The sequence below is a fragment of the Dromiciops gliroides genome, chromosome 5 (genome assembly GCF_019393635.1).
Source record: "Dromiciops gliroides isolate mDroGli1 chromosome 5, mDroGli1.pri, whole genome shotgun sequence".
Taxonomy (NCBI): domain Eukaryota; kingdom Metazoa; phylum Chordata; class Mammalia; order Microbiotheria; family Microbiotheriidae; genus Dromiciops; species Dromiciops gliroides.
The window spans coordinates 203324290-203350661 of NC_057865.1; the positions used below are offsets into that span (position 1 = coordinate 203324290).

The 26372-nt window shown below is 41.1% G+C and overlaps 1 protein-coding gene across 3 annotated transcripts in view; it reads left to right on the plus strand.

The window, feature by feature from the left end:
• Window positions 1–26030, plus strand: part of LOC122728163 (cat eye syndrome critical region protein 2) — a 149003-nt gene extending 122973 nt beyond the window's left edge. Inside the window, exons 9-20 of one of the 3 annotated variants that reach the window (XR_006353241.1) lie at window positions 4228–4381; window positions 10367–10496; window positions 11330–11367; window positions 11460–11551; window positions 12081–12207; window positions 13789–14177; window positions 14431–14556; window positions 14727–15531; window positions 17671–19084; window positions 20192–20303; window positions 21343–25301; window positions 25691–26030. Coding sequence is in view for 2 of the 3 variants with exons in the window: in XM_043966426.1 (XP_043822361.1) it covers window positions 4228–4381; window positions 10367–10496; window positions 11330–11367; window positions 11460–11551; window positions 12081–12207; window positions 13789–14177; window positions 14431–14556; window positions 14727–15531; window positions 17671–19084; window positions 20192–20303; window positions 21343–21348 (3393 nt within the window). In the remaining variant the exon portion in view is untranslated. Of the gene's footprint in view, window positions 1–4227; window positions 4382–10366; window positions 10497–11329; window positions 11368–11459; window positions 11552–12080; window positions 12208–13788; window positions 14178–14430; window positions 14557–14726; window positions 15532–17670; window positions 19085–20191; window positions 20304–21342 lie in introns of all 3 variants that reach the window. The other 2 variants (XM_043966426.1, XM_043966427.1) reach the window with 2 other exon arrangements.
• The last annotated feature ends 342 nt before the right edge of the window (window positions 26031–26372 follow it).

The following is a 26372-nucleotide window of genomic DNA, read 5'->3' on the forward strand; positions in this document are numbered from 1 at the left end:
TTGATCAGATCTACGGAGGGGGGGGGGAAGGTCCTAAATCAAGCATGGCCATTTTTTAGGTTCCTAATAAGGCATTTTGTTGGGTCCTCAATATGTGAAAAGCCTTCCTTGCCCTCGAGCTTACGTTCTACTGAGAGAGATCCAGTATTTGCACAGATAAGTACATGCACATTAATTTGGGGGTGGGGGGTTGAGGCATTTGGGGTTAAGTGACTTGCCCAGGGTCACACAGTAAGTGTCAAGTGTCTGAGGCTGGATTTGAACTCAGAACCTCCTGACTCCAGGGCCAGTGCTCTATCCACTGTGCCACCTAGCTGCCCCTATACACATTAATTTGAAAAGAAAGAGTAGGACATCCAGGCAAGGATTCTTGTAGTCTGAACTTGGAAGGAAAAAAGCAAAGGGAAGGATGGAATGTATTCCAGGTATGGGGCCATCCTGCACAAACTCATGAAAGGAGAAGAGGAAATGGCAATTTCAGGAAATCACAAGTCAGCCAGTTTTACTTGGGTGCCACCCAGAGTACAAGGCAAGGAATGATGAGAAATAAATTTGGAGATTGGGGTGGGAGCTGGGCTACAAAACCAAATAAGCTGTTTGTATTTTGTCCCATCATCCAGAAAGGAGCCTGTGAGCAGTTTTGCTCAGAGGATGCTGTCAGACCTGTGCTTTGGGAACATTATTTTTGTAGCAGTGACCTTTGGATTTGAGTGGAGAGTGGAGAGTGACACCTCTCTATCTTTAAAAATCAGCTTAGGGGGCAGCTAGGTGGCACAGTAGATAAAGCACCAGCCCTGGAGTTCAAATCTGGCCTCAGCCACTTGACACTTACTAACGTAACCCCCATTGCCCCACCCCCCCAAAAAATGTAGGAAAAATGAGCTTAGGTGTTAGGAGGGTTTCTTAAGAACCTTCTGGCACTAGAGACATTATGGAATAGCAGCTAGAGCGCTGAATGTGGACTCAGGAAGACCCGGATTGAAGCACTGCTTTCCATGCAGGGTGACTTTGGGTTACCTTCTCTTTCTTCATCTGTGAAGGAAGGGGCTTATACTTGGGGATCTATAAGACCCTTTCCAGTCTAGAGCTGTTGATGCCAAAAGTGATCTTTCTTTCCTCTCATTTTCAGTGTTTTGATTTCTTCTTTGCCATTATTGTATACTACTGTTCCTTAATTATGTTGTAGCATTTAGAGATAGAAACCACCTTACAAATTGCCTAGTCCAGATGTTCTTAACATTTCTTAGGTTTTTGAACTACTCCTCAGAATAATGTTTTTAAATGTTTTAAAAGTATCTGGAAGGGGCAGCTAGGTGGCTCAGTGGATAAAGTACTGGCCCTGGATTCAGGAGTACCTGAGTTCAGATCCGACCTCAGACACTTGACACTAGCTTTGTGACCCTGGGCAAGTCACTTAACCCTCATTGCCCTGTTTTTAAAAAAAAAAAATCTGCAGATTACAAAGGATATTTAATTACAGTTTTGAAGGTTTGTGGTGGTTTTTTTGTTTTGTTTTGTTTTTGCGGGGCAATGAGGCAGTTTTTTCAGGCTAGAAGTTGCAGAGAAGATGCCACCCTGCATTGGTACAGTGAATCTTCTTATCTAAAGGGTGTTCTTTGGAATATCACAGGTCCAATTCCTCTACAAACTAACCTCTGATCTCAAATCACTCTGCTTTACTTACTGTCTCCTATGAAACATGTAAGTTCCCAAAGAGTATTTAGTAGGCTTTTACTTAATGTTTGCTGAACTGAATACCTCACATGTAAAATTTGCCCTAACATTATAAGTAAGCTTCATATAATTGGAAGCCCTATTGATACATGTTATTGTTGCCATAGTATTCATTCCACCATCACCACCAATATTTCACCTAAAGTGGCATTTTCAAGAAAGCCACTGTTGACATTATTCAGATTATGCTGGGTATGGCACCTGCAGTTGAACAAAGGCAAATTATTCTTCACTTCCCCAACCCTGGCCCTTGCCCATAATTGAATTATTTTCTAAAATATTCAGAATAAATTAAAACTCATATAGCCTCTATTTGAATATATCAGTACTCTATGAATATTGACTGAGGCAGTCTTCCTTAACAATCAATGCTCTCCAAACGTAGAAAATGTTGTTTTAGCATTAACAATTCTATCACTGGACATCTGAGTGTGCATGGCCACTTAACAAGGATATTATAGATGGGAGTCTCTACTTAAAAAACAATAAAACAACCATCCAGGGGCATAGGATTGATGATTTCAAACTTGTATGCTAATAATCATTGATACAGAGTTGAGGGGGCAGCTAAGTGGCTCAGTGGATAGAGCACCAGCCCTGGATTCAGGAGGAACTGAGTTCAAATCCGGCCTCAGACACAACACTTACTAGCTGTGTGGCCCTGGGCAAGTCACTTAACCCTCATTGCCCTGCAAAAAAAGGAGTTGATATGCTTTTCAGGTTTGGCCTTATCTGGGATGAATAAACAAAGGTACTATCTTTCTTTCCTAGGACCAGAGTCTCTCTCGATTGATATAACAAACAGTTCATCAAGCTTCAGTGATTAGATAATTGAGAAATAATCAACAAGCATTTCTTAAGCACTCCCTATGTGTTATGTGTTGGATCTGGAATGGGATTTTGTTGGATTAGATCTGGAGATAAAATAAAGATAGTAGAAGAGCAACCATTTGAGTATAGGTGCATCAGCCTTCAAGGGTTTAGAATAAATGTGATGGATCAAATATAAAAAAGTACTAAGATCCCAACTATTGAAGAATGAGGTCAGGCAGAGTATCAGTGGTAGGAACCTCCCAACCTTGTGGTATGGGGACCAGATCCAGAAATAGTGTTGGTGTCTTTCTTCCTTTCCCTGAAGAAGTCCTTGGAGGTGTAGATGTGGAAAGAGTGTTGTCCATGGACTGGTCCATAGCAGAGAAGGCCCCTAGGGTGCAAGAGTTGGTCTGGAGCAGGTTCACTAGTAGGGGATGGCCCTGGGACTATACCAATGGAAATAAATGGCCTAGAAATTCTCTCTATTGGAAGAAAGTTTGAGAGGAAGGGTTGAGAATAAGCAGTAGACCCTTGGTTCTACCGTGGATTAAGCCTGAGCAGAATATATTGGCATATATCCAGATCCAACAGGAGGAAATCCTATTGTCACAGACACAATATTTTGGATTGTCTTTATAATACATGCTCATTCCATCCCAGATTAATGACTTTTTTTTTTTCTAGAAAGTAACTGTAATCCTATTATCCTTGTGTTTAGTGTTTTGGTTTTTTTCTGATCAGATTCAAAAAGCTAACTCCAAATAATCTACTACTATTCTCTGATGATATAGGTGAAAATTACTCTTTATCAGGATCATGCCAGTTTCATTTTTATTTTTAAATTTTTCGTTATCTCTTCTTTTTATATCACCCTCATTTCTAAATATATCTTTTCTCTTACTTTTCCCAGAGTTATCCCTTTTACCAAAGAATAAAAAATCAAATGGGAAACAAAACTTAATCAGCACATTAACTGAAATGTAACAGTATATTCCATGGTTCCCTACCCATAGTCCCCCAACCCTTTTAAGAAAGGGAGAGAGATGTTTTCTAATCTATACTTGGGCAACAGCGTTGGTCATTATGGTTTTTTCCCCATAATTATTCATAAAGGAGTGGAAACACAATGACACCTGTTTTAGACAAAAGCAATGAACTTTTGTAACGCCTTTTTTTCCCTCTTTTCCTTCATCTTTTGAATCTAGAATCTAAAATGGTGTTTATAGCGCCTTTCTGAGTCTGGGGGAAACCCCCAACTAATTTCTTCTAAAAGAAATACACTCAAAGCCACACAAGTTAGTGAAATTAAGTCTGTGCTTTTTTGAATGAGTAAGCCATCCACTTAGGTTTTTCTTTTTTCTACAAAATATCAGAACCAAAAGCTTTTCTTACCATACCATTTTCTTTGTTCATATCCCAGCCCTTAAATTCTTGATTCTTTAATTCCTTTCTTAGGAGTCACTTAATAATTAATTTCCTGATGTCTACACTTGCCTTTTGTACATAATTTTATTTAGTCCTATACTTAGTTTTAAATTTGTTCACAAACATATAATGATTTAACTTATATATTTTTACACTTAATTTTCCAACTGTGTAGATTGCCATCCTCTAGATGTATAAGCTAGTACTGTATTCTTCTAGCAAGATAAGATTTTACACTTGTCTGCTTTCTCCCAGGAGACCCCTGTACTCAGCAGAATAGAGAAGCAGAGGCGCAAGGAGGAGGACGAAGAACGCCAAATCCTTTTAGCCGTGCAAAAGAAAGAACAAGAACAGATGCTCAAGGAGGAGAGGAAACGGGAAATGGAAGAAAAGGTCAAAGCAGTAGAAGGTAGATTTGCTTTCTACATGAATCTGAGTAAATTCAGCACAAGACATGGTTGCTGTCATGTACAGTGGCAAGTCAGACTCCAACATGTATATGTGGAACCTTACCTCACCTGCTCTTCTCAATGCTTTTCTTCTTCCATGATCGCCCATCCATGTTCTTCCGGTTCTTCTCTTGCATCTAGCTAGTGTGCTCCTAATACGAGTCCCTTTCCATGCAGACAGTTCTCACTCTTGCTTTCATAATACACTGCATCCCACTTCACTCTTTGGTGCTTAGAAGTAGGTTTTTTTTGTTTGTTGGTTGGTTGGGTTTTTTGCGGGGCAATGGGGATTAAGTGACTTGCCCAGGGTCACACAGCCAGTAAATGTCAAATGTCTGAGGCCGGATTTGAACTCAAGAACTCCTGAATCCAGGGCCGGTGCTTTATCCACTGCGCCACCTAGCCGCCCCCTAGAAGTAGTTTTAAGAAGGTATAGGAATATTGTGAGAAAAATGAGAATTTTTATAAAAATATTTATTAGAGACACTTGCAGTCAGGAGAATCTAGGTTTGAGACCCATAGACGAATCGCTTAACTTCTCTGTTTCTCAGGTAACTCTTTAATACTATAAATCATAGGATGCTGATCTGCATTCAGTTCTGTAATGATTGAAGACAGTCTTGTCCATTTTTCTCTCGTTCAGCTCTACAGCAGGGATATTTCTCTGGTTGACATCCTGGCATTCAGTCTTTTCCTAATTGACTAGAACAATGGTCTCTAAACTTTATTATGCATTTTTTTAAAAACTTCTTTTTTTGGGTGGGGCAGTGAGGGTTAAGTGACTTGCCCAGGGTCACACAGCTAGTAATTGTTAAGTGGCTGAGGCCAGGTTTGAACTCAAGTCCTCCTGAATCCAGGGCCGGTGCTTTATCTACTACACCACCTATTCTTATATAATTTATTTTTAAAATACCTATTAGGGCAAGTATTCATTAAAAAAAAAACTAGTAAAAATGCATAATAGGGGCAGCTAGGTGGTGCAGTGGATAAAGCACGGGCCCTGAGTTCAAATCCTTCCTTAGACACTTGCTGTGTGACCTCGGGCAAGTCACTTAACCCTCATTACCCTGCAAAAAATAAACAAACAAACAAAACAACCGAAAAGGCTTAGTTTTGTTGTTGTTGTTGTTGTTTGGTAAGGCTATTGGGGTTAAGTGACTTGCCCAGGGTCACACAGCTAGTAAGTATCAAGTGGCTGAGGCCATATTTGAACTCAGGTCCTCCATAATCCAGGGCTAGTGCTTTATCCACTATGCCACCTAGCTGCCCCTAGGCTTAGTTTTTGTTTTTGTTTTTGTTTTTTTTAGTGAGGCAGTTGGGGTTAGGTTACTTGCCCAGGGTCACACAGCTAGTAAGTGTTCAGTGTCTGAGGCCGGATTTGAACTCAGGTACTCCTGACTCCAAGGCTGGTGCTCTATCCACTGTGCCGCCTAGCTGCCCCTAGGCTTAGTTTTTAAATGTCTTGCTTCACATGATGACCTCATCAGTTGATGAGGTTCATCATTAACAGTAGTGGATATAAATTCATATTTCAAATAGTCTTGATAATTTCATTTTTTGGCCGAATTTGTCCAATCTTTTTTGATGATGATGATTTATACCTCATGATGTCACTGACAGTGTTGTACTAGGAATGGAAATAATAATTCTATTTTCTTGTCTGACTTTGCATATGTTACAATTATTATCTTTGATTTTCAGCTTCTTTATAAGTGATTAAGCAAATCACTTATCCATTTTGTGAGGCTTAGTTTAAACTAGATAATATCTATCTATAAGTCCACTTACCTCAGCACATGTAAACCAAAAGTTTACTTAATCAGACAAAACATTTTAGAACCTAGAATTACACCTTTAAATCCACATATCAAAATGTTAAATCAAGATTTTTCTCCAAAAGAGAAGCATATTCAGTCACAATGAAATACGCACTTAAAGAACAAAGGGAATTTTTATCTAAAAAATAATCCTTAAATAATGTTTGTTTCACTTTTATGAACATTTATTTCACCAAATTGACCAAGTAGAAAAGGGTGTTACTATTAACCCTTCTCTCCATGTTAGGGAACTCCCATTAGTTCCTCAGGGTCTCTCTCATCTTGTTCATAATGTGTGACTTATTTAATCTGAATGCACTCAACCATATGCAGTACCACATAAAGATGCGAGTGTCAATCCTTGTACATGCGCATACATAGTGGTAAGATTTAATTTCTTTCTTAATTTTCTTATTTAGAGATCACTGGACTAGAAAATTGTTCTAAATCCAGATTGTCCATGTAGCGACTGAATACATATCTTAAAAGCTGCCATGGTGTTTATGCCTATTCTGCCAATTCTATTTAGAACATGATGCTGATAAGCTTTGGTTACGGCTTCAATTCCCCTATTTCCAGTTAAGTAGCTATTCTGTAGCTATTGCCTTCTTTTTTTGTTTGGTGTTCTTTTGTGGGTTTTTGCGGGGGGGGGGGTTTTGGTTTGGGGTTTTGGTTTTGATTTTGGTGAGGCTATTGGGGTTAAGTGACTTGCCTAGGGTCACACAGCTAGTAAGTGTCTAGTGTCTGAGGTCAAATTTGAACTCGGGTCCTCCTGAATCCAGGGCCAGGGCTTTATCCACTTCATCACTTAGATGCCCCTATTGCCTTCTTAGAGAAATATCTAGGCAATCAACAGGGAAATAGGATGGGAAAGTGGAGGGTGCAGTCTAAATTGAGATCAGTTCCCTCTTGTCAAAAGAATTGCCTTTTGAGATTTAAAGAATTTTTTCTTGATTTCTTTTTTTTCCCATTATTGACATTTCCCTAGCATTGCTTCTATATATATTTTTTGTTTCTTTGTTTTGTTTTGTTTTTTTAGTGAGGCAACTGGGGTTAAGTGACTTGCCCAGGGTCACACAGCTAGTAAGTGTTAAGTGTCTGAGGCTGGATTTGAACCCAGGTACTCCTGACTCCAGGGCCGGTGCTCTATCCACTGCGCCACCTAGCTGCCCCCTCTCTCTCTCTCTCTCTCTCTCTCTCTCTCTCTCTCTCTCTCTCTCTATATATATATATATATATATATATATATATATATTTTTTTTTTTTTTAGTGAGGCAATTGGGGTTAAGTGACTTGCCCAGGGTCACACAGCTAGTAAGTGTTAAGTGTCTGAGGCCAGATTTGAACTCAGGTACTTCTGACTCCAGGGCCGGTGCTCTTTCCACTGCACCACCTAGCTGCCCCTTCTATATATTTTTAATAGAGATAGTACTGTACTTATAGTTACTATCTGTGATAGCTTACTATATGGGTACTTTGAGGAGAAGCTCACAGTTGCCAGGAGGAAAGTTGTCTTTACTGACTTGTTTGGGGGCTCCTGCAAGTTTATGTGTTTTGTCTGATTGAATAAAGTATATCCTATATTCCTTGCACTGTTATCCTGTGTGCATGCATGGGAGCTGAGCATCCTTCTCCTTTTTCCATGGAGACACAGACATGAGCCAAAGAAATTTTAGAGCAGTTGTCCCCTCAGATAGAATTTGGTGAATGTGAAACAAGGACTGGGTTTCTGGTTCTTGACACATTTTGTCTGCATTATCTCACAGCATACCTGAGAGGTAGTATAACTATATTACAGATGAAGAAACTCAAAATGTAATTTTTCATGTTGCAGAGTTGGAGTTTAAACCCAAATCTCCCTTCTTCCAGGTTGCACATACATACTTTTAATATTAATCATTGTTCCACATCCTAAAAGCAGAAGGGGATTGCCCTTTGAGAGTTTAGGAAAATAGCTTGGGGGACCTAAACCCATGTAAATGAGTGATTTTGGAGATGCATTACAGGTAACTTGTGTGTATATACATGTAAGCTATCACACATTAGGAGAGATTAGGCGGAGATAGGTTAATATTTGGCCTTGTCTAATGATTGGCCATTCTACCTCTCCAGCACGTTCTCCATATTAATATGGCTTGTGCAGAGAAAAGCTATGAGTCTATATAGGAAGAATCAACTGGTGATAAGCAAGAAGAGCCTGGCTGTACCACATAGCCCTGTTCCAATTATAGCTGCCACTCTGTTCTCAGTTCTAGCTAGATCCATTGCCAGCACTTCTACCAAGACTTGGGGGAGCAAAGCAGGGCATGGAGCTCAGTGGAAAGAAAGTAGAAGATAAAGGAGAGGAAGGAGGACAGAGGCAGTTGGTATGTGTTCAAACTTGATACTACCTCAGCCTCCCCACCTCACTATGTGTTTGTACATTTCTAATGCACTTATGTATTATTGTATATTGTGAATATCTGGGTAGGGACCAAGTCTTTCTTTTTTTTATTCTCTCCCCCTGACAGTCTTATTGTGACACCACAAGTTTTTAGTGTCTTTTGAATTCCATTCCATAATCACTTAACAAATGCTTGAATACTACTACATTATAGCATATGGATACCTGTTTTCAGGTATAAGTGTAGAAGTCTCTGCTTGTGTTTGTGTGAAGTTGTGCATAGGTTTTGTCAGAGAGAAGTGAGAAATAAATTGCTACCACCATGGCAGAGAGACCATTCACTTCTCTCTCCTTTCTTTCCTTCTCTACCCACTTTCATTCTTTCTGTCGTCCTCTAACTTTTAAACTTTCAGATTAGTGGCACAGATTCCTTTTACTTCTACTAATTTATACTTCCCCAAAAGCTACATATCTTGAATCAATTTAATTAAAAATGCAGTGGGGATCAGCTAGGTGGCACAGTGGACAGAGCAGCACTAGCCCTGGAGTCAGGAGTACCTGAAAAATCCGGCCTCAGACACTTAACACTTACTAGCTGTGTGACCCTGGGCAAGTCACTTGACCCCAATTGCCTCACTAATTTAAAAAAAAAATGCAGTGGGCTTATCACCTTGGCAAAAATAATTAGAAAAGATAAATTTAGTTCAGTGTTTATCAATTATGTTAAAATTAGATATTCTGTTTATACTTTTAGCTCGATGGAAAGCATTTTATTAAGAACCTTCTATTGAGTGCAAATATAAGCAACCAATAAAATCCTTGCCCTCAAGGAGCTTAAATTCTAATAGAGGAAGGTAACAAGCACATAAAGTGGATCTGGGAAAGGGGGGGGGGCTACACAACTATAAATTAACAATTATCTTGAGTAGCAATATGCAGTAAAATGTACATTATATCCTTTCACCCAGTGATCCCACTACCAAAGCCATATAATCCAAGTTATTCATAGCTTTATTTATAAGTAGGGACAGCCTTTTTATTTGTTTCCTACCCCAGAAGTCTGATTAAGCAGATTTCTTATATCTGTTAAATAGCAGGTATTATAACACACACCCAAAAAATGGTAAATGAAGAAAAATAACATATTACAAGTGATACAAAGCAGACTACTCCAACAAAAGGCCAAAAAACCCTTTTGCCTAAATCAGTGGGGAGGTTATCCTTTTTAAAGGAATAAAAGCAAATTGCCAATCACATCATTTTACTTAGGGCTTTATTTCTAATTTTGGTTATTTGAATTTATTAAAACAGTTAAGTTTTATAATAAAAACTATTAACCAAAAAATTCATCATGTTTGAGTCCAGCCATTGCTAAAATCTATACAAGGATTTTTTTTGTGTGTACTACAAAGGCAATTATACCTGAAGATAATTATTTTTTTACTGGGACAACATCAAGTTTTTGCCCACTGCCCACCGAGAGATTATAATCAGATGATTTTTAAGGTACACACACCTTGACACTAAAATGGATTAGTTAAGAATTTAAAATTTTCCCTCACCTACCACTGAATGACCAGCATTGGCAAAATCGGCAGTTTATCTTACCTTGTGTTTTTTATAAAAAAGTTTGTCTCTAAAGAGGGAAACTTCTGGATATTTAAGAGAGACATCATCAGGCTTCTGTGCTGTGTAGTTTTTATTATTTTATTGCTTGCACATAATAGGGCTTTCTATTTCCTCAGATCGAGCTAAGAGGAGGAAGCTCAGGGAAGAACGTGCCTGGCTTTTAGCCCAAGGGAAAGAACTTCCTCCTGAACTCTCCCATTTGGACCCAAGTTCTCCCACCAGAGAAGAAAAAAAAGCTAAGGATCTGTGAGTATCAATGAGAGTAACAACACATCTGTTCAACATAGAATTCTATCATTCATACACACACACACACACACACACACACACCCTCTCAGGTAAGATTTTGAATTTTCTGCAATAATGGGAATACAGAACAAAATGTAGCTAGGTCATCATTAATCCTTGGAGTCTGTGGGTACTTTCTAATGACACTCTAGAAACCTTCTTTTTTTTAACCCAATGAGAAATACAGTCCTGTGTGGACACAGAACTTCTTCTAGATTTTTTGTTCTTTGGGGAGAGTCTTAATTTCTAAGATGACACACTTGCATAAACAGACTCAGAGTGCTTAGGACAGGAAAATTTATAAAACTTGGGACAATGAAACAAGAAAGTTGATCATGGTTATAGATTACAATATCAGCATAATATTGAAGTTAAAAGCTGCACCCTATCTAGCAATATTTTTTCCTTCATTTTTCAAAAATTTAAAGTTATTCCACAAAAAAATGGGATTCTTGAAAGTACAAATAATTATTTTACTTCAGGAAATTAAGTGAAAAAATGATTTGAAGGTAAAAAAAACTCATTATTTTCTGTTTCCCTTTTATGAATTAATTAGGAAACATTCTAATCAGTCACTTTCATAAACTTCTAGGATTTTGCTATGCTTACATTTTTTGTCTAAATATCAATACTCATTGTGGTGCAGTTGAACAAAGGTCTACTTGCCATAAACTCTTCAAAACTGCTATAATTTTATAACTGCTGGTGAACCATCCACACAGTTATGACTTGTTGTGGGACTGAGTGAGATGAATTATTGCTAGTAATCTTTCACTTTTTATTATTTGTAGCTTTGAGCTGGATGATGAGTTCACTGCCATGTACAAAGGTCAGTGCCTATTCTCAAAATGTATATTCTTGAAAGAAAAATGTTTTATCCAAGTTTAAATCTGAATTTTAACACTGACTATGGGCTATCAGTTCTAGATGTTGTGAAGGCTCACAAAGACTCTTGGCCCTTCCTGGAACCTGTAGATGAATCTTATGCCCCAAACTATTACCAGATCATTAAGGTAGGCAATCCTTTAAAAAAAAATCTTTAAATGTCATTGTATGATGAAGAACTATGAATGACTTAGCTATTCTCAGCAATACAGTGATCCAAGAAAATCCCAATGAATTCACAACGAAGCATATTACCCATCTCCAGAGAAAGAACTGATGTTGATTGAACATAGATCGAAGCATGCTATATTTCACTTTCATTTTTTTTTCTTTTATTTGGGTCTTCTTGTCTAAAATGACTTATATGGAAATGTTTTACATGATCGCACATACATAATGTATATCTGATTGCTCAGGGAAGGAGGAAGTGAGGGACAGAATTTGGAACTCAGCGTTAAAAAAAATTTAAATACTGTGATTTAACATGTAATGGGGGGAAATAAAATATATTTTTAAATCTTTAAATGTCATTCCTGTATGTTACTTTCTCTAGTAATCCTTAAGAATATAGTTCTCACCAGATGGCTCAGATTCTCCTCAGCTACTGAAAAAAGATTCTTTAATACCTTCTAATTAGAGGCATGTATCTTGTTTCAGGTCCCCATGGATATCTCAAGCATGGAGAAGAAACTGAACGGAGGCCTCTACTGTACCAAGGAGGAGTTTGTCAATGACATGAAGACTATGTTCAGAAATTGCCTAAAATATAATGGGGAAAGTAGTGGTAAGAAGAGTAAGACTTTGCTCTCTTAAGTTCCCAAGGTTTCTTGAGCACTCCAAAGTCATATAAAACATGCTACAATGCAGTACAATCCATACCTTTATAGAATATTTTCCTTTTTCAAAAAAGTATTTTTCAAAGACATATTTGGACATAAGTCATTACAAAATGCCCTCTGGGAGGAGAACCTCATTTCAACAGTCATTGCTTTTAACAGTGGTGTTGGAAGGTGACAGACCCAGATTTATGAGGGCATTCAGCCAGATGCATTCTCCCTCTGGCCTGCTCTCTAGTTTTATGTCTGCTTCTTCACATTATACTCCTCCATGCTATCTCCCATTACCCACACTACTTCTTCAGAGACTCATGAGCCTTGGAGTTTAGAGAAGGAAAAAAAGAAGAGGTTGTGGTTTGTTTGGGTTGTTTGGTTTTTATTTGTTTAGGTTTTCTTGACCCTTCCCTTCAGATTTATAGTTTGAATTTGTAATTCCAAGTGACTTTGTTTCCTGACAGACTTAACGACTCTCAAATACAACTATTTGGACCTTTCTCCTATGTAGCAATTTGTTTCTTGTTTTCTCTGTCCTGAGCTGCATTGGAGCTGTTCACCCACCTTCCCACCCCATTTGCCCAAAAAGGGAATAGACTTCTAGGGAATTAAGTAGGAATTGGTATCTCTACGTTAAATAAATAGTACATTGGAGGCACTTCTCTTTACCATTGTAGATTAACCACATTTAATTTTTGATTGTCTATATAATGTCAACCACTGTGGGGCACCCTTGGCTAGGTTGTGATTGAAACAAAATTCTCATCTTGGACATATGTGACTCTCGGTTCCCATAATTTACCAGGAGTTTTCAGGTGGTTTTCTTAAGTGGCCCATACAGATATCACCTTGAGTTTTCTCATCTCATTGCTGTCTTTTTCTTTTTCTGTTGTGAGCTTAGCAATAATCAACAAACACAAACATTTCCATATAGAAAGAACAGGAAAGGAGATTGTATTAAAAGTGATTTGTCACATAGTATGTTTTGAAAGAAATACGTTGTTTAATAAGGTAGTGACAGAATTCCTTATTTGAGCCCCTCTACACTATTTTTGTTTAATGCAGTTTTTAAAATGTAGTTTTTTTTCCATGTCTGTTACTACCCATAACCCACCTGCTTCCCTCTGCCCTGGTGTGGCAGCTATCTCTTTTAACAGCTACGTACTTAAATGTATTGTTTTGTATCTCCTGTCTGTCATCCTTCTTTGAAGTCATGACTGACTGCAGCTTTGATCAAAGTTCTGAAGGCATTCAGAGCTTTTTCCCCCTCTCACATTCTTGTGGTCACATCATAATTTGTTCTCCTGGTTCTGCTCATTTCATTCCACATGAAACTTTGCATATTTCTCTGAATTCATGGTATTCTTCACATCTCATGGCATCATATTCCATTATATTCATATACCACGATTTCTTGTCATTTTCCAATCTATGGCTACCTCTTTTATTTCAAATTCTTTGCTCTGATAAAAAGTACTTCTTTTCCTCACTCCTTGGGAGCCATACCTAATTACTACATTTTGCCCTGAATTCAGAGTATACCAAGATGTCTGACAACTTAGAGAGGTGTTTCCATCGGGCAATGCTAAAGCATTTTCCTGGTGAAGATGGAGACACAGATGAGGAGTTCTGGATTCGAGAGGATGAGAAGAGAGAGAAGAGGAAGAGCCGAGCTGGACGAGGGAGTGCAGGCAGCATTTGGACCCGGTCCAGAGATACTGAAGGCTCCAGCAGGAGACAGCAGCCTTTAGAGAATGGGGGAAAGCCCCTACCAGCACCGCACCGAGCTTCCTCCTCTGCAGATGACCAGAACAGCAGGACCCCGCAGCCACCCAGGGAGGTGGGTCCTTCCAATGGCCGAGGCTTCTCTCATCCTTTGCATTTTGGTGGGATGCCTAGCCAGGCACCTCTTTTAGGCCAGATGGTAAGGAGTAACTTAAATATTATTCTGGTTTTCCTTATTATATAGTGAATTTATGGAAGAAGTAAAAGACTCTTCAGTGAGTCTTCATACCACATTTTCTCCGTGTCCTGTCATCCATCCCTTTCTTGGTGTCACAGTCTTGATATTCTTTCCAAACCCATTCCATATTATCTTGCTCTTTAAGAAATTCTACCATGATATACCTAATGCCTGATCTTTCTTTGTCCCGCTACTCCTTCCCACTGGTCTGCAGAGGCCAGCAGTGCCAGGAACATTTGGCCCTCTTCATGGATCCGATCCTGTTAACTTATATGGGTCACCCCGAGTCCCAGAACCACACCCTGGAGAACCTGTTCAACAGCAGCACTTTCCAATGCAGGTCAGAAACCTCCAAAACTTAAGTGGCATTACCTCTGAAACCATGCTCTATCCTTTAGTTTCATCTTAGCCTCTAACCTGGAAGAGGTCTAGGCCTGTGATGGACAGAATAAAATGGGCTTCATTGGGGGGACATGGTGAACCTTCTCTCTAACCCTTGTCTTCTTTCAGCCTCCGGTTGGGCTCGGTGTGCCAGAAGAAAACCAGGTGTGTGGAGGGCTGACTCATTTCTCCACCATGGGACCACATCCCGGAAGCTTACAGCTTGGGCAGATGGGCGGCCCTAACCAGGATGGTAACATGTACCCCCCAGCCCAGTTCCAGGCAGGATTTATTCCTCCCAGGCACAATGGGCCTCCGATAAGACAAGAATTTTCTGAAAGTTCAGATGTACCCCCTCCTGGTCACATGTACAGACCATACAAGTACCTGAATCGAGTACACACTGCAGTCTGGAATGGGAACCATGGGACAACAAATCAAGGTCCCTTGGGTCCAGAAGAGAAGGCCCCTGTGGGACCAGGAGCTTCTCTCCAACCTCGAATTCTTGGTCACATGATGGATCCTCGGGGAATGAGATCCTCTCTGCCCCCAAACCAGTGGACTGAACAGTCAAGCTTCCTACCTCATGGGGTTCCTCCTTCAGGGTATATCAGGCCACCCTGTAAATCAGGACAGAGATTACAGCAGCCACCGGCACAGAGCTCTCTGTTTGGGGGACCCTCCCCAGCTCTACGGGGAGTACAAGGAGGAGAGTCCATGCTGGACAGCCCAGAGATGATTGCCATGCAGCAGCTCTCGTCCCGCGTTTGCCCACCAGGTGTGCCTTACCACCCCTGCCAGCCTCCTTCCCCAAACCTACCTGGGCCTTTTCCCCAGGGAGCTCATTCAGCAGCAGTAAGCTCTAAGCCAGCCTTGGAAAACAATGGGAGTACTCAGAACACCAGTGAAACAAAGGAACCTGATGGTAAACAAGGTGACTTTCTAGTTTGGTTTTTACTTTATGATTGAATGAGTGAATTGAATTGAATGACTTCCAAAATCAGAATAACAGCTGATTTCTAGGCTCCCTTATCTACAGGTCAGCCTTTAGTATCAGATGAACCCCAAACAACTCTGCAGCAATTCCCTTTGCTTTGTAAATATCATTTTGATGATGGTTGTTATTGATGAAAGTTTCCAAGAAATAGTTCTCCCCCATAAGTTCTTTTTCTGTGATGCCTTCGGGTCTTTGTGACCCCATTTGGGATGCTCTTGGCAGAGATTCTGGAGTATATTGGCATTTCCTTCAGCAGATGAGGAAACTGAGGCAAACCTGGATAAGTGATTTACCCGGGGTCACACATTTAGGAAGTATCTGAAGTCAGATGTGAGTTCAGGAAGATGAGTCTCCTTAACGCCAGGCCTGGCACTCAAGAGACTTCTCCACTTTGCCACCAAGCTCTGCCCCATTTGCCAATGTATTATTCCTGAAACTAAACCTAGCTTTAGTATAAAGAAAGAATGCAGGTTATAAATTCTTTAAACAGCCACTTGGAAAAGCCACTTGAGGAGGGAACAAAATCCATAAAAATGTGTGCAGCAGTAATGGGTTTGTGCTGTTAGTGCTCAGATAAGGAAGCTGAGCCTCCTGGAAGTTAGACACCATCAGGGTCACATCTAATCAATCAATGGTAGAGCAAGGATTAGCTCATTAAGGTACTTGAGTACCAGAGTGTGAATCCTTCTGTTGATCTACTCAATGAACAGGGCTGTTCCCCTTTGGGTTTTAAATGTTGGTTGTAATTCAGAGCTTTAGAAGAGAGGACCCACTTGAATTCATATTCTACTTTTCAAAAGGTTTTGTCTCCTTCATGGAACCCTGCAGTTACTTGTCTAGGTGATGGTTTTTGTTTGGAGGGCATAGTGATGACTAAAGCTATGGGGCTTACTTCATTCAGTAAACCTCTTCGGAGCCTTAACAGAATCTGAAGGTAATGTTTTGAGATGTAAATGGAGAGGGGGAGAAACATTTCTCTTGCTTGCTTTTAGAGACCTCTTAAAAGCAGGCGACTTTAGAATGAATCACTGGAACAGAAGCCCTTGTCCCTATTGGGAGCCCTTCTTTATGGGCTATAACAATAGTGCCCTGAAGAATCCCAAGATTCTGATTAGCTGCTTAAGAGGCTGATGGGTAATTTGATTTGATTCTTACTAAGCCTTCTTGGGGAGCTAATACAGGATAGGATATGCAAGAGATGATTACTCTGTGCTTAATGTAGTTTCTTGTCCATTCAGCTTTTCTCATGGTCTTGTGTGCTATTCATCACATTTTTGCATACATGGTAGGTGGGATTAAACTATGAATGAGGCCTTCCTGAGCACCTGAGTATTGGTATTGGTCCTCATCCCCTCACCCCATCCTTCCCCTACCTTCTGGAGCAACTTCCCATGGTGTTAGCTGTAGGGAGAAGGGGGTCCTTCCCAAAGACAGTAGTCCACAGTCTCTTTTCTCCCCTGTCTCTGGATCTTTTGCCCCACCTCTTTCACCTCCAGTAGACTTCAGTGCTGTTCTCTCTGCATTTTCTAAGGCTCCTCCTGGCAGAAGAACTTCTCTACTTGTCAGTCGTATCTGACTTTGTGACTGTATGACCTCATTTGGGGCTTTCTTGGCAGAGATGCCACGGTGCTTTGTCATTTCCTTCTTCAGCTCATTTTACAGATGAGGAATTGAGGTAAACAGGGCAAAGTGACTTGCCCCCAGGGCTAAGTAGACAGCTATTAAGTGTCTGAGGTCAGATTTGAGCTCTCATCTTCCTCACTCCAGTACTCCACCTAGCTGCTCAACCACCCATCTCCATTTGACATGACTCCTGTAAGGCCCTTCCAGGGCTTGAGCAGACCTTTGTTAAATGGATTTCACTTCCAGGTTGCTGAAGGGTCAGGAATGAATGTGGGCAGACTGGTGTTGCCACTGCTGTCTCCTTGAGCAATTTTCCAAATATCTCATCTTGGAAGGAAGGCACTGTGTGCCTTAAATAAAAACCAAGTTGACTTTCCACTGGCCACCTTAAAAAAGGCTTTGTTTTCTATTACTACTGTCCTGATTGTTACCCTCTTTTCCCTTGTGTTGCAGAGCCTAGACTTGAGGAGAAATCACCGAGCCTTGGTGCTTCAGAGGGGACATACCTCACCCAGCTACCTCATTCCAAACCAGCCCTGCAGACTGACTGCATCAGGCAGAATTCACCACAGGAGACAGAAACAGACAGCCCCATGGTCAAAAGGGACTCCTCGCAGTCTGGGGAAAACTGTAAAGCAACAAAGGGCCAGAATACCTGGCCAGCAGACAGCAGCTACCCCAGCCCCACTGCCCAAGGCTGTATGAGAGACCTTACAAGCATGGCAGAGAGAGGGGTCCTCCCTGAAAATGGAATTAGTGGAGAAGCATCCCCTTGTGGCTCAGAAGAAAAGGGACTGGGTGGTGGGACCTCCGAGAAGCCACTTTGCCCCCGGAACAAGACCTTTCAGGAAGCAGCTATACCTTGTACAGGGCAGAACTCCAATGCTTCTCGGAACATGGATGCAAGTTTGATGGGCAGCACCGTCAACCAGTTTCCCCCTCTATATATGCCTGGCTTAGAATATTCTAATTCACCTGCACATTACCACATCAATCCAGGTCTACAAGGTTTTGGTCCTATGATGGGGGGAAAACAGCCCCCAGTGTCACATCCACAGCATTTTCCCCCACGTGGTTTTCAGCCTAGCAACTCCCACTCAGCTGTGTTTCCTCGATATCGTCCACACCAAGGCATCCAATATTCTTACCAGCCACCACCTCAGCCTTCCTTCCACCATTATCAGCGAACTCCTTATTATACATGTCCACAGGGCTATTCTGACTGGCAAAGGCCTCTCCATCCCCAAGGAAGCCAGCCTGCTCACCCAGCTCACCAGGCTCCCCCACCAAGGCCCCCTTTCTCAGATAAAGGGACCATAGCCAATCTGCAGGGTTGTGAGGCACTCAATGCTACCCTAGCCTCCCCAACCCGAATTGCTGTAGTGGGTGCCAAAGTGGTACCAACAGATGGGCAGAATCTAGGGCCCAAAGAAGAAAAACTGGATGAATCCATCGAGAGGCCAGAGAGTCCCAAAGAATTCCTCGACTTGGACAACCACAATGCAGCTACTAAGCGACAAAACTCTGTGCCCGCCAACGAGTTCCTCTATGGAGCTCCTTCCCCAGCCCTGAGTTCAGGGATGAATTTCAGTTCATCCACTTTCTCACCCCACAGCATGATGCTACAATCAGGGCCTCCTTATGCATCTCAACATACAGCCAGTCATTTTCAGCCTAGGGCATATTCACCAGTCACTGCTCACCCGTCTCATCCAGCTGCTGGCCAGCCCAATGGCCTCCCCCAGGAGGGCCCCCTCTACCGCTGCCAGGAAGAGAACATGGGCCACTTTCAGGCCATAATGATGGAACAGAGGGGCAACGTTAGCGGAATGGGAGGACCTTTCCAGGACTTATACAGATCATCAGGGTAAGAATTGATTTCTGGGCTAAGTATTAAAATAGGCATGTTAATTTGTTGGAAAAGAGTTGTATAATAATCACTAACCTTACAGAGAGACCTCATCAGAAAGTTTATCTGACAAGACTTTCATGTATTTGTTTTCCTAGGAGGAGTGATTATGTTTGTTATAAAACAGGGCTGTACTTGGTTTGGGGGGAGGGGCTAGGTTCATTGGGAAATTACGGTGATGGTTTTTGTTTTTGAAGCTTCAAAAGATTTTTATTTTAAGTTGAATTGACTTTTAGAACTCTGTTTTGACTTTGTTATTTTTCTACCAGGTTAGAGCAATTGGGTTTTTCCATGAATCTGACTGTCTTCATTAAGCGCTTCTGGGTAGTTTTACTAAAAGAAGCTTATAGACCCTAGATAAAACATATTGTAGCCACTGCCATGTGACTGTTCAGTGGCTTGGCATCTTAAGTCTTCCAGAGGTTCTGGGAGTAGTGGGATAGACAGCCACAGCAAAAGAATCATGCTATACCTTTGCTTCTTCATAACACTTGAACCTTGTCTTTTTTTCTACTGCAAATGAACAAGAGCCAGGTAGCCAGCCCACTGTACAGAATGAGAGGTCTGTGGTACCTTTTGCCCCCACGAGGGGAACTGTGAACTGATAAGCCTTGGGAGCTGCCAGCTGAAAGATGTTTAGAAAAGGAAAACAATAATGATTTTATGAGTATTAAAGAATGTCCATAGGAGTATCCTTCCCTGGCCAGATTCAGTTCTTGAGAGATTTTTAGGAATATAGGGCTGACACAACTGAGAACCTTTTCTCTTTCATTTCTTCAACAAGCACGTATTAAATGCTTACTATTGCCAGACACCGAGAGGTGCTAGAATTTATAAAAAAAGGGAAAAACCCCAAATACTTCGTGTTTTCAGACTTCATATCTGTGCTAATCCAGCTTAAAGAAGCCTGTTTGGGGAACCAGCATCTCACAGTGTAGGAATCTGAGGCCATGGTATTGGAATTGGAATGGGAGATAGTAATCAGACAGGTGACCCCAACATTCAGTGGGGCTGGTTGGTTCTAAGAAATAATATATTTGTTGGTCTTTCCTGTTCTGGCTCTAGAATGCAAATGCATCAGGCCCAGGCCCAGTCCCCCTTTCCAAAGTCTTCAACTCCAACATCATCAAGAAAAGAACTTCCCCCTCAAAAGCCCTCAGCCCTGCCTCTGGATCAGGTGAGAACTTGATGTTAGGAGAAAGGAAAGGATTTTATGCCTGTGTGCACCCAAGGGGGAAGGGGGAGGATTCCTTTCTATGGAAGAAAAAATAATATTTAAAAATGTTACTAGTGAACCTTCTATTCTGATGGTTAAGTAGATGCAGGTGAATGATTTCTTGTGGGAAACTAGGTGAAAGGGGACATCATCCCCCAACCAGCTCACCACCACTGGTTGTAATGAAGGGGAGACAGAACTAGCAGTCTCTAGAGGGGCAGGACATTGGTCTGGTCAGCTGAAATGGTTTGCGATCTTCTCTGGCCGTGAAGTCACCTGACCCTAGTTTTCAGTCTGTTTCCTCATCTGTAAAATGAGAAGAATAATAATAGCACCCACCTCCCAGAATGGTTGAGGATCAGCTGAGATAACACAGGTCCAGAGTGTGGCCAGAAATTGCTGTCAACGCTAGTGATGATGATTATTGCCATCAGCAACAACACATGTTCTACAAGATTATTATAGAAGAAATTACTTTGTAAACCTTCAGGTGCTATAGAAATGTGAATGACCATAACTGGAGAATATTGAAAAAGAAAGTCCCCATGAATGAGTGAATGCTGTTGTTTTTAATCTTCCCTCCAAATAATGAATTGTCTCCCAAGTTCTCTTGGGCTTGTAGTAGTGATCTCCTCCTTACCCCAAAATTTTCAGCAGCTCCCCATTGCCTATATCTTACTCATCAGAGGTATCTGAGACGAGTGACAGCCATCCCTGCCCTTCTTTGTTTACACAATTGATTTGTTTAAATTATTGATACATCTGCTGCCAATTGAAAGCACTCTGAGGTATCAAGTTCCAGTGCAAGCGTGCTTTTCCTTTTATTTTTGAAAGGACTTTATCTATTGCTTCTCAGCACTGGCCAGACGAAGGGGTAGGGTATATAACTCCAGTCCTTAGCTCTGCCTGTTTTTTGTCTCTAACACACTTGTTTGATCACAGCTTCCTCAGAGTCTTGAGGAAAGGAGATGCATACAATTTTGTCTCTTCTTTTCCGCAGAGCTAGTTCAAGGAAGAAAGAGCCCCCAAGACAGCAGAAGCTGCACATGAAGACCTGGGCATATAAAACTGGAGAGGCTCGGCCATTCTTGTTCACCTTTCTTCCCCTTCCCACCCCTGAGCCTTCCACAGTGGAAGCTTTTTACTGTCTGGCAACTACTGCTGTTCCAGAGATCCCTGGGGCACAACCCTTAGATGATGAACACAAACTTTGCAGTGGTCTTGGGTCAGGGATCTTCTGCATGGCTGATCTGGACAGAAAAGGATGAGCCATGTGCACCTGGAACTGGTGGTTTTTCAAGACTTGAGACTGAGGTCTCATTCAGGGAAAATTTTTAAATCAGGGGTGGGAGGGGGAGAGCTGGTGAAATGGGATGATTCATAATTTTCATGAGCAGCTAAACTCAGGTATATATTTGGGGACGGGAGATGTAATTTACTCGTAGTATTAATGTGTTTGGATCTGGGTCCAGTTTACAGAATTTACCTGTTGCCTTTTAAAATAATTTGTTTTGTTGGTGGTGAATGTATTGTATATAAAATGGGAAAGGGAGGGAAGTGGATGTGGGCGTCCCAACTGTAGTGGGCACGTAGCACTGGGGTGATCCTCTACTGTTTACAATCATGTCACACTGAAATCTTTCAGGAGCTAGAAGGGTCGGGAGACACATAATCACGTCACTTGTCCTCACGCTGTTCCTTAATGGGTAGCCCTGCATTCAAGCATTCCCAAGCTCCTTTCTTTCCTAGATTCACTGGAGGCCATGTGCTTTCCAAAAGCAGACAAATAAGCTTCGAATAAGAAGTCACGTTTGCACCGTATTAGCTGCTCTGTTTAGTGTTCTGTGGCCCCAGTCCAAGTTTTGAGAAACACTAGAGATCAGGAATGGGGGTCACTGGAATGTTTCACTCATTAGAAAACAAAAGTGGATTGTCCTTCAGTGATGGTCCTACCAAGACTGATGCAGAAAGCTTCATTAAAAAAGCTTCTGAACATTTCATCACATTTTGTGGAAAGTGGCTACTCAGGTTTGTACATGCTAGTATCAATAAGGAAACTTGTGTGGTTTTGAATAGGAAAAATGTAGACTTACGGTTTGAATTTAGGAATGATTCCATATATAGTTTAACTCATCACATAAAGCAAAATCATAATAAAACTGGTCACATCATAATTTAGAAGTTGCCAAGAGCAAGGTGTTGGGAATCATTTGCCTATCCATGTATCGGTGGTAGGATACAGTATTACAGTATTACTTTGATCATTTCAACCTTAGAATGTGCATTCTACTAGATGTTTTGGATTTATATTGTAAATCCTAGCTGCACTGCCCCCCAAATTAATACCTATCTGTTTAAAACTTCTATAAGGACTAACTCTAAGGAAAAACAATACTGAAATCACAGGGTTTGGTTTAATTTTTAATAAAAGAATAATAATATCTACCATAATACATTTGGGACAATATCCAGTCCCACAAAATCAGCATCTGCCCAGGTCCTTATAAAATTGCACTTCTAGAGACAGTTTCATTATAACAGCCCCTTTTCTCCCGCTCTCCGAACCCATAATGAAACCAGTTTGTTTTGTTCTTTTGTGGTCACATGATACACCTGGATCCAGCTCCAGTCACAAAAGCCAGTGAAAGGTAGTAACACTTGGCATAATCAAGGTTAAATGGGAGAGTGGATGGACGGGATGTGGGGAGGCTTCTTCCTCCAACTGAACTGTATTCATCTTTGCTTTTTGTCAGATTTAGAATGAATTTGAAGTGTTGTCCTCACCTAATACTCATTTGTGTTAGTGATCCACCACTGATACAATGGTTTAAACTGGAAAAGTGAGCCAGGCAAGTCAAGAGAATTCTTAATGCAAAAGCAATAGGTCCCAATGCACTTGATTGCCTGAAAACACCCAATTGCTCTTCAGCTGGTATAACTTGGCTGAAATGGAACCACTCTAATCTAGGGACTGAAAAGGTCTGACTTTTTATTGGTGTAGACCAGTCAAAATTCAAGGTTCCTAGCCATCATGAAACATTCACAGTCAGTCTCTTCTTTAAGTCGAGTTTGGAATATGTCAAAAGTTTCTTTTAACATGAGGATCGCTTGAGTCCTACTTATGTAGAAATGTAGCAAAAGCTTTATTAAAGCCGTGTGAGGGTTCTTTTCCTCTAATGATTCTGCAAAAAGGAACCCTGAGCAATAATAAGCTGAATTTCTTATCTTTTCCTACACTCCCCCACCCCCATTCATGTCTGAGCTGTTCTCTATACAAAATGGCATGATGAGCATCTTGTCCCCCACCACGTCTCTTTCAGCAGATTCTGTGAATACAAGGAAGAGAAACGCTAATCTCTTCTTTGCAATGTGAAGAGCACACTAGTCTGAAACAAGCAATACAAAACTGAACTACTGTATTAAAATTGTTACACTGTGAACACTTGGGATATGTTAACACTTCCCCATTGTCAGCTCATCCATCTTAAATGTATGTGAATAACCTAATTGTGTCCCCTTTGAGATTTTAGTTGTATATGGTAGGCGTTAGTATCACGTTCTTTTGTCCAGTAGTTCCCAAGCTGTTAGAGATCACTTAAGGCCATCCTTTAAGTGCGGAAACACTCAAACCTGAGCGTCTTGGTTTCAAGCCACATTAAATGGCAAATTCATTTAAGATAAAGTTTGGACTTTGTTTCACTTCACTCAGATTTCTCTAGCACTTCTCTCCTAGTTTCTTAAGCAGATGCAATGTCTTAAAGAACTGTCAAGACTTTGGCAGATGCCTTCCTTTCAGTATAGCCAGCTCCTAGCAACCTGCCCTAGGTAAATTATTGGAATCCACAAGAAACCGGAAACCTTGTTTGCCAGACCTTTATCCAAGATGCAGACAGTTACCTAAGTAAGTTTTCCCAAGACATGAAGTACAACACCTAGGGAGGTAATTTTCACAGGTTCTTTCTTTCTCAAGCAAAAGTAGCCAGATACAGGCACTTTTTCTACCCCTTTTCCCAGCTATCCCTTCAGATGTAAAGAAACCTTCTAGCTTCTTCTTGATCATAATTGTCAATCTCCAGAGCAAACCAAGTACACACATGAAGGAGACTTTTGTGTTCACTCTGCACTTTGGTGAAGCATACTAAAGCCCACTTTTTTGGTGCTGCCTTAAACACCTAATAATACTTTCTGTGACTTACCAGTAGGTGCCACTGTTGTCTGGATCTTGCCTACGGTATTATTTATTATTCATGGTAATCTCTGCAAGCCTGAGGCTCTGCCATATGCTAGTGCTACAGAAGCACATCCCTGTCAGAAGGCAGGAGCAAGCACTCTTGTCTGGCATACTTGGTCAAACCTAATTCAGTTTATATCTATGTGGAACCCAACATCCAAGAATGGTTCGCCAGTCTACAGTTCTTGTAGCTTCCCTCTTTGGGGCAGCACTTGTTTGAAAGTTCACTTGAGATCAGTCTTTCTCTACTCTCGAAGTTCTGTGGCAAGTGGAATCATAGAATCTACTCAACTATGCCTGCAAAGATGCCCTATGGTCTCAGGGTGGAACCTGGACTTTATCCCAGCATTATGCTTCATTCAGTGAGCCTATCCACCCTTGCACAGGCTTCTACCAGCTACTCATGGAAGATCTCACTTCCATAGTAAAATATTAGCAAATTGCCTGCTCCAGGGCACCTTCATGTGATACTGGGATGAGTGCCTTCCTTGCTCTCCAGTCACCAGGAGACTCAGGGTGTGTGTGTGTTTTCAAACCAAGTTTGTCCTAGTTGACACCTTAAAAATCAACTTTCGTGTTCTCAGTTTCCTCACTCTTTATCCTAACCTTAGGCATCATCGTCCAATTAAGAGAGAAATGTGATTTTAGACTTGCTGACCAGAAAGAAAGCACAGAGTCTTTCTTTTACTGATTGGGACTGGGTTCTCTCTGTGCCTCCGAGCCTAAAGGTACATTGATTGACCTTGCCTTCCACGAAACCCACCATTGCAACTTGGGTGGGAATTGTCCTTGAATCCTTCATTGCTGTTTTCCAGCTGTCAGCTTTTGCCAGCAGGCCATGTGATGCTTCTCCTTTCTACTGCATGTTATTTAACACGCTGTAAGGGCCAGTCATTTCCACCTTGTCTTTGCTTTGACCCTTAACCTATCTCTTTTTACTGCTGTACTCCACTGGACTGACTTTGACTGATGTATAAAAAGACTGGGAACAAGCTGATTGTCCTGCATGTTTTTTGAAAGGTATTGGGGTGGGAACAAAGGTGTTGTGGGTATCAAGTAAGTTATTGAAATGCTGAACTCCTTTCTCTCCATGTAGTGACCTCTTCTTTTCCCCCAGCTTGGGCTCAGGTACCTCACTGCTGCCTTCTACGCTGTTCCTGGTAGCCTGGTTCAGGATCCACCAACCAGCCTGTAGCACACAGTGTCAGGGATTCTTTGCTCCTTCTGCAAAAGCTGTGTGAACTTTCCTGGCCAGTACTGAAAAGGGGAATGCTATTTATTTTTATATTTGTGTATATTTTGTCTTGGTCTGCTGATTCCCTTTTTCCCTGAGAGCGACACTTACCTCAATAGTTAGTTCAATACTGTGTTGAATACTTTTTTTAAAGAACTTTTTAAAAGCTTTTTGATCCTTGGAGGTCTGTAGATTTATTTCCATATGAATTGGTTATTTTGTATAAAGTACATTCTTAAAATAGCAAGGCTCTGGTGTGTATGTGTTTGGGTCTGGGGTTCACTTGCCATCCGGAAAAAGTTCACAAAAGTTCATCAAGCTGGATTTACATGTACTTGAGTGTTATTGGGAAATACCTTTGTGTCTTTCCCTACTTAATCATGGATAATGGGTTAGCCATTCAGAATGTGAAAAATCTTTCCTACATCATCCAGCAAAATAAAGGGAGCAAAAGAAGAATGGGGAAGCCATGTCTGAGACCAGTTGATCTTTGTAGAAAGGGAGCGTTCTGGGCCATGCCTCATTCGGGCCAGTGTAGTTATTTAGGCTCAGGTCTAGAATGCAT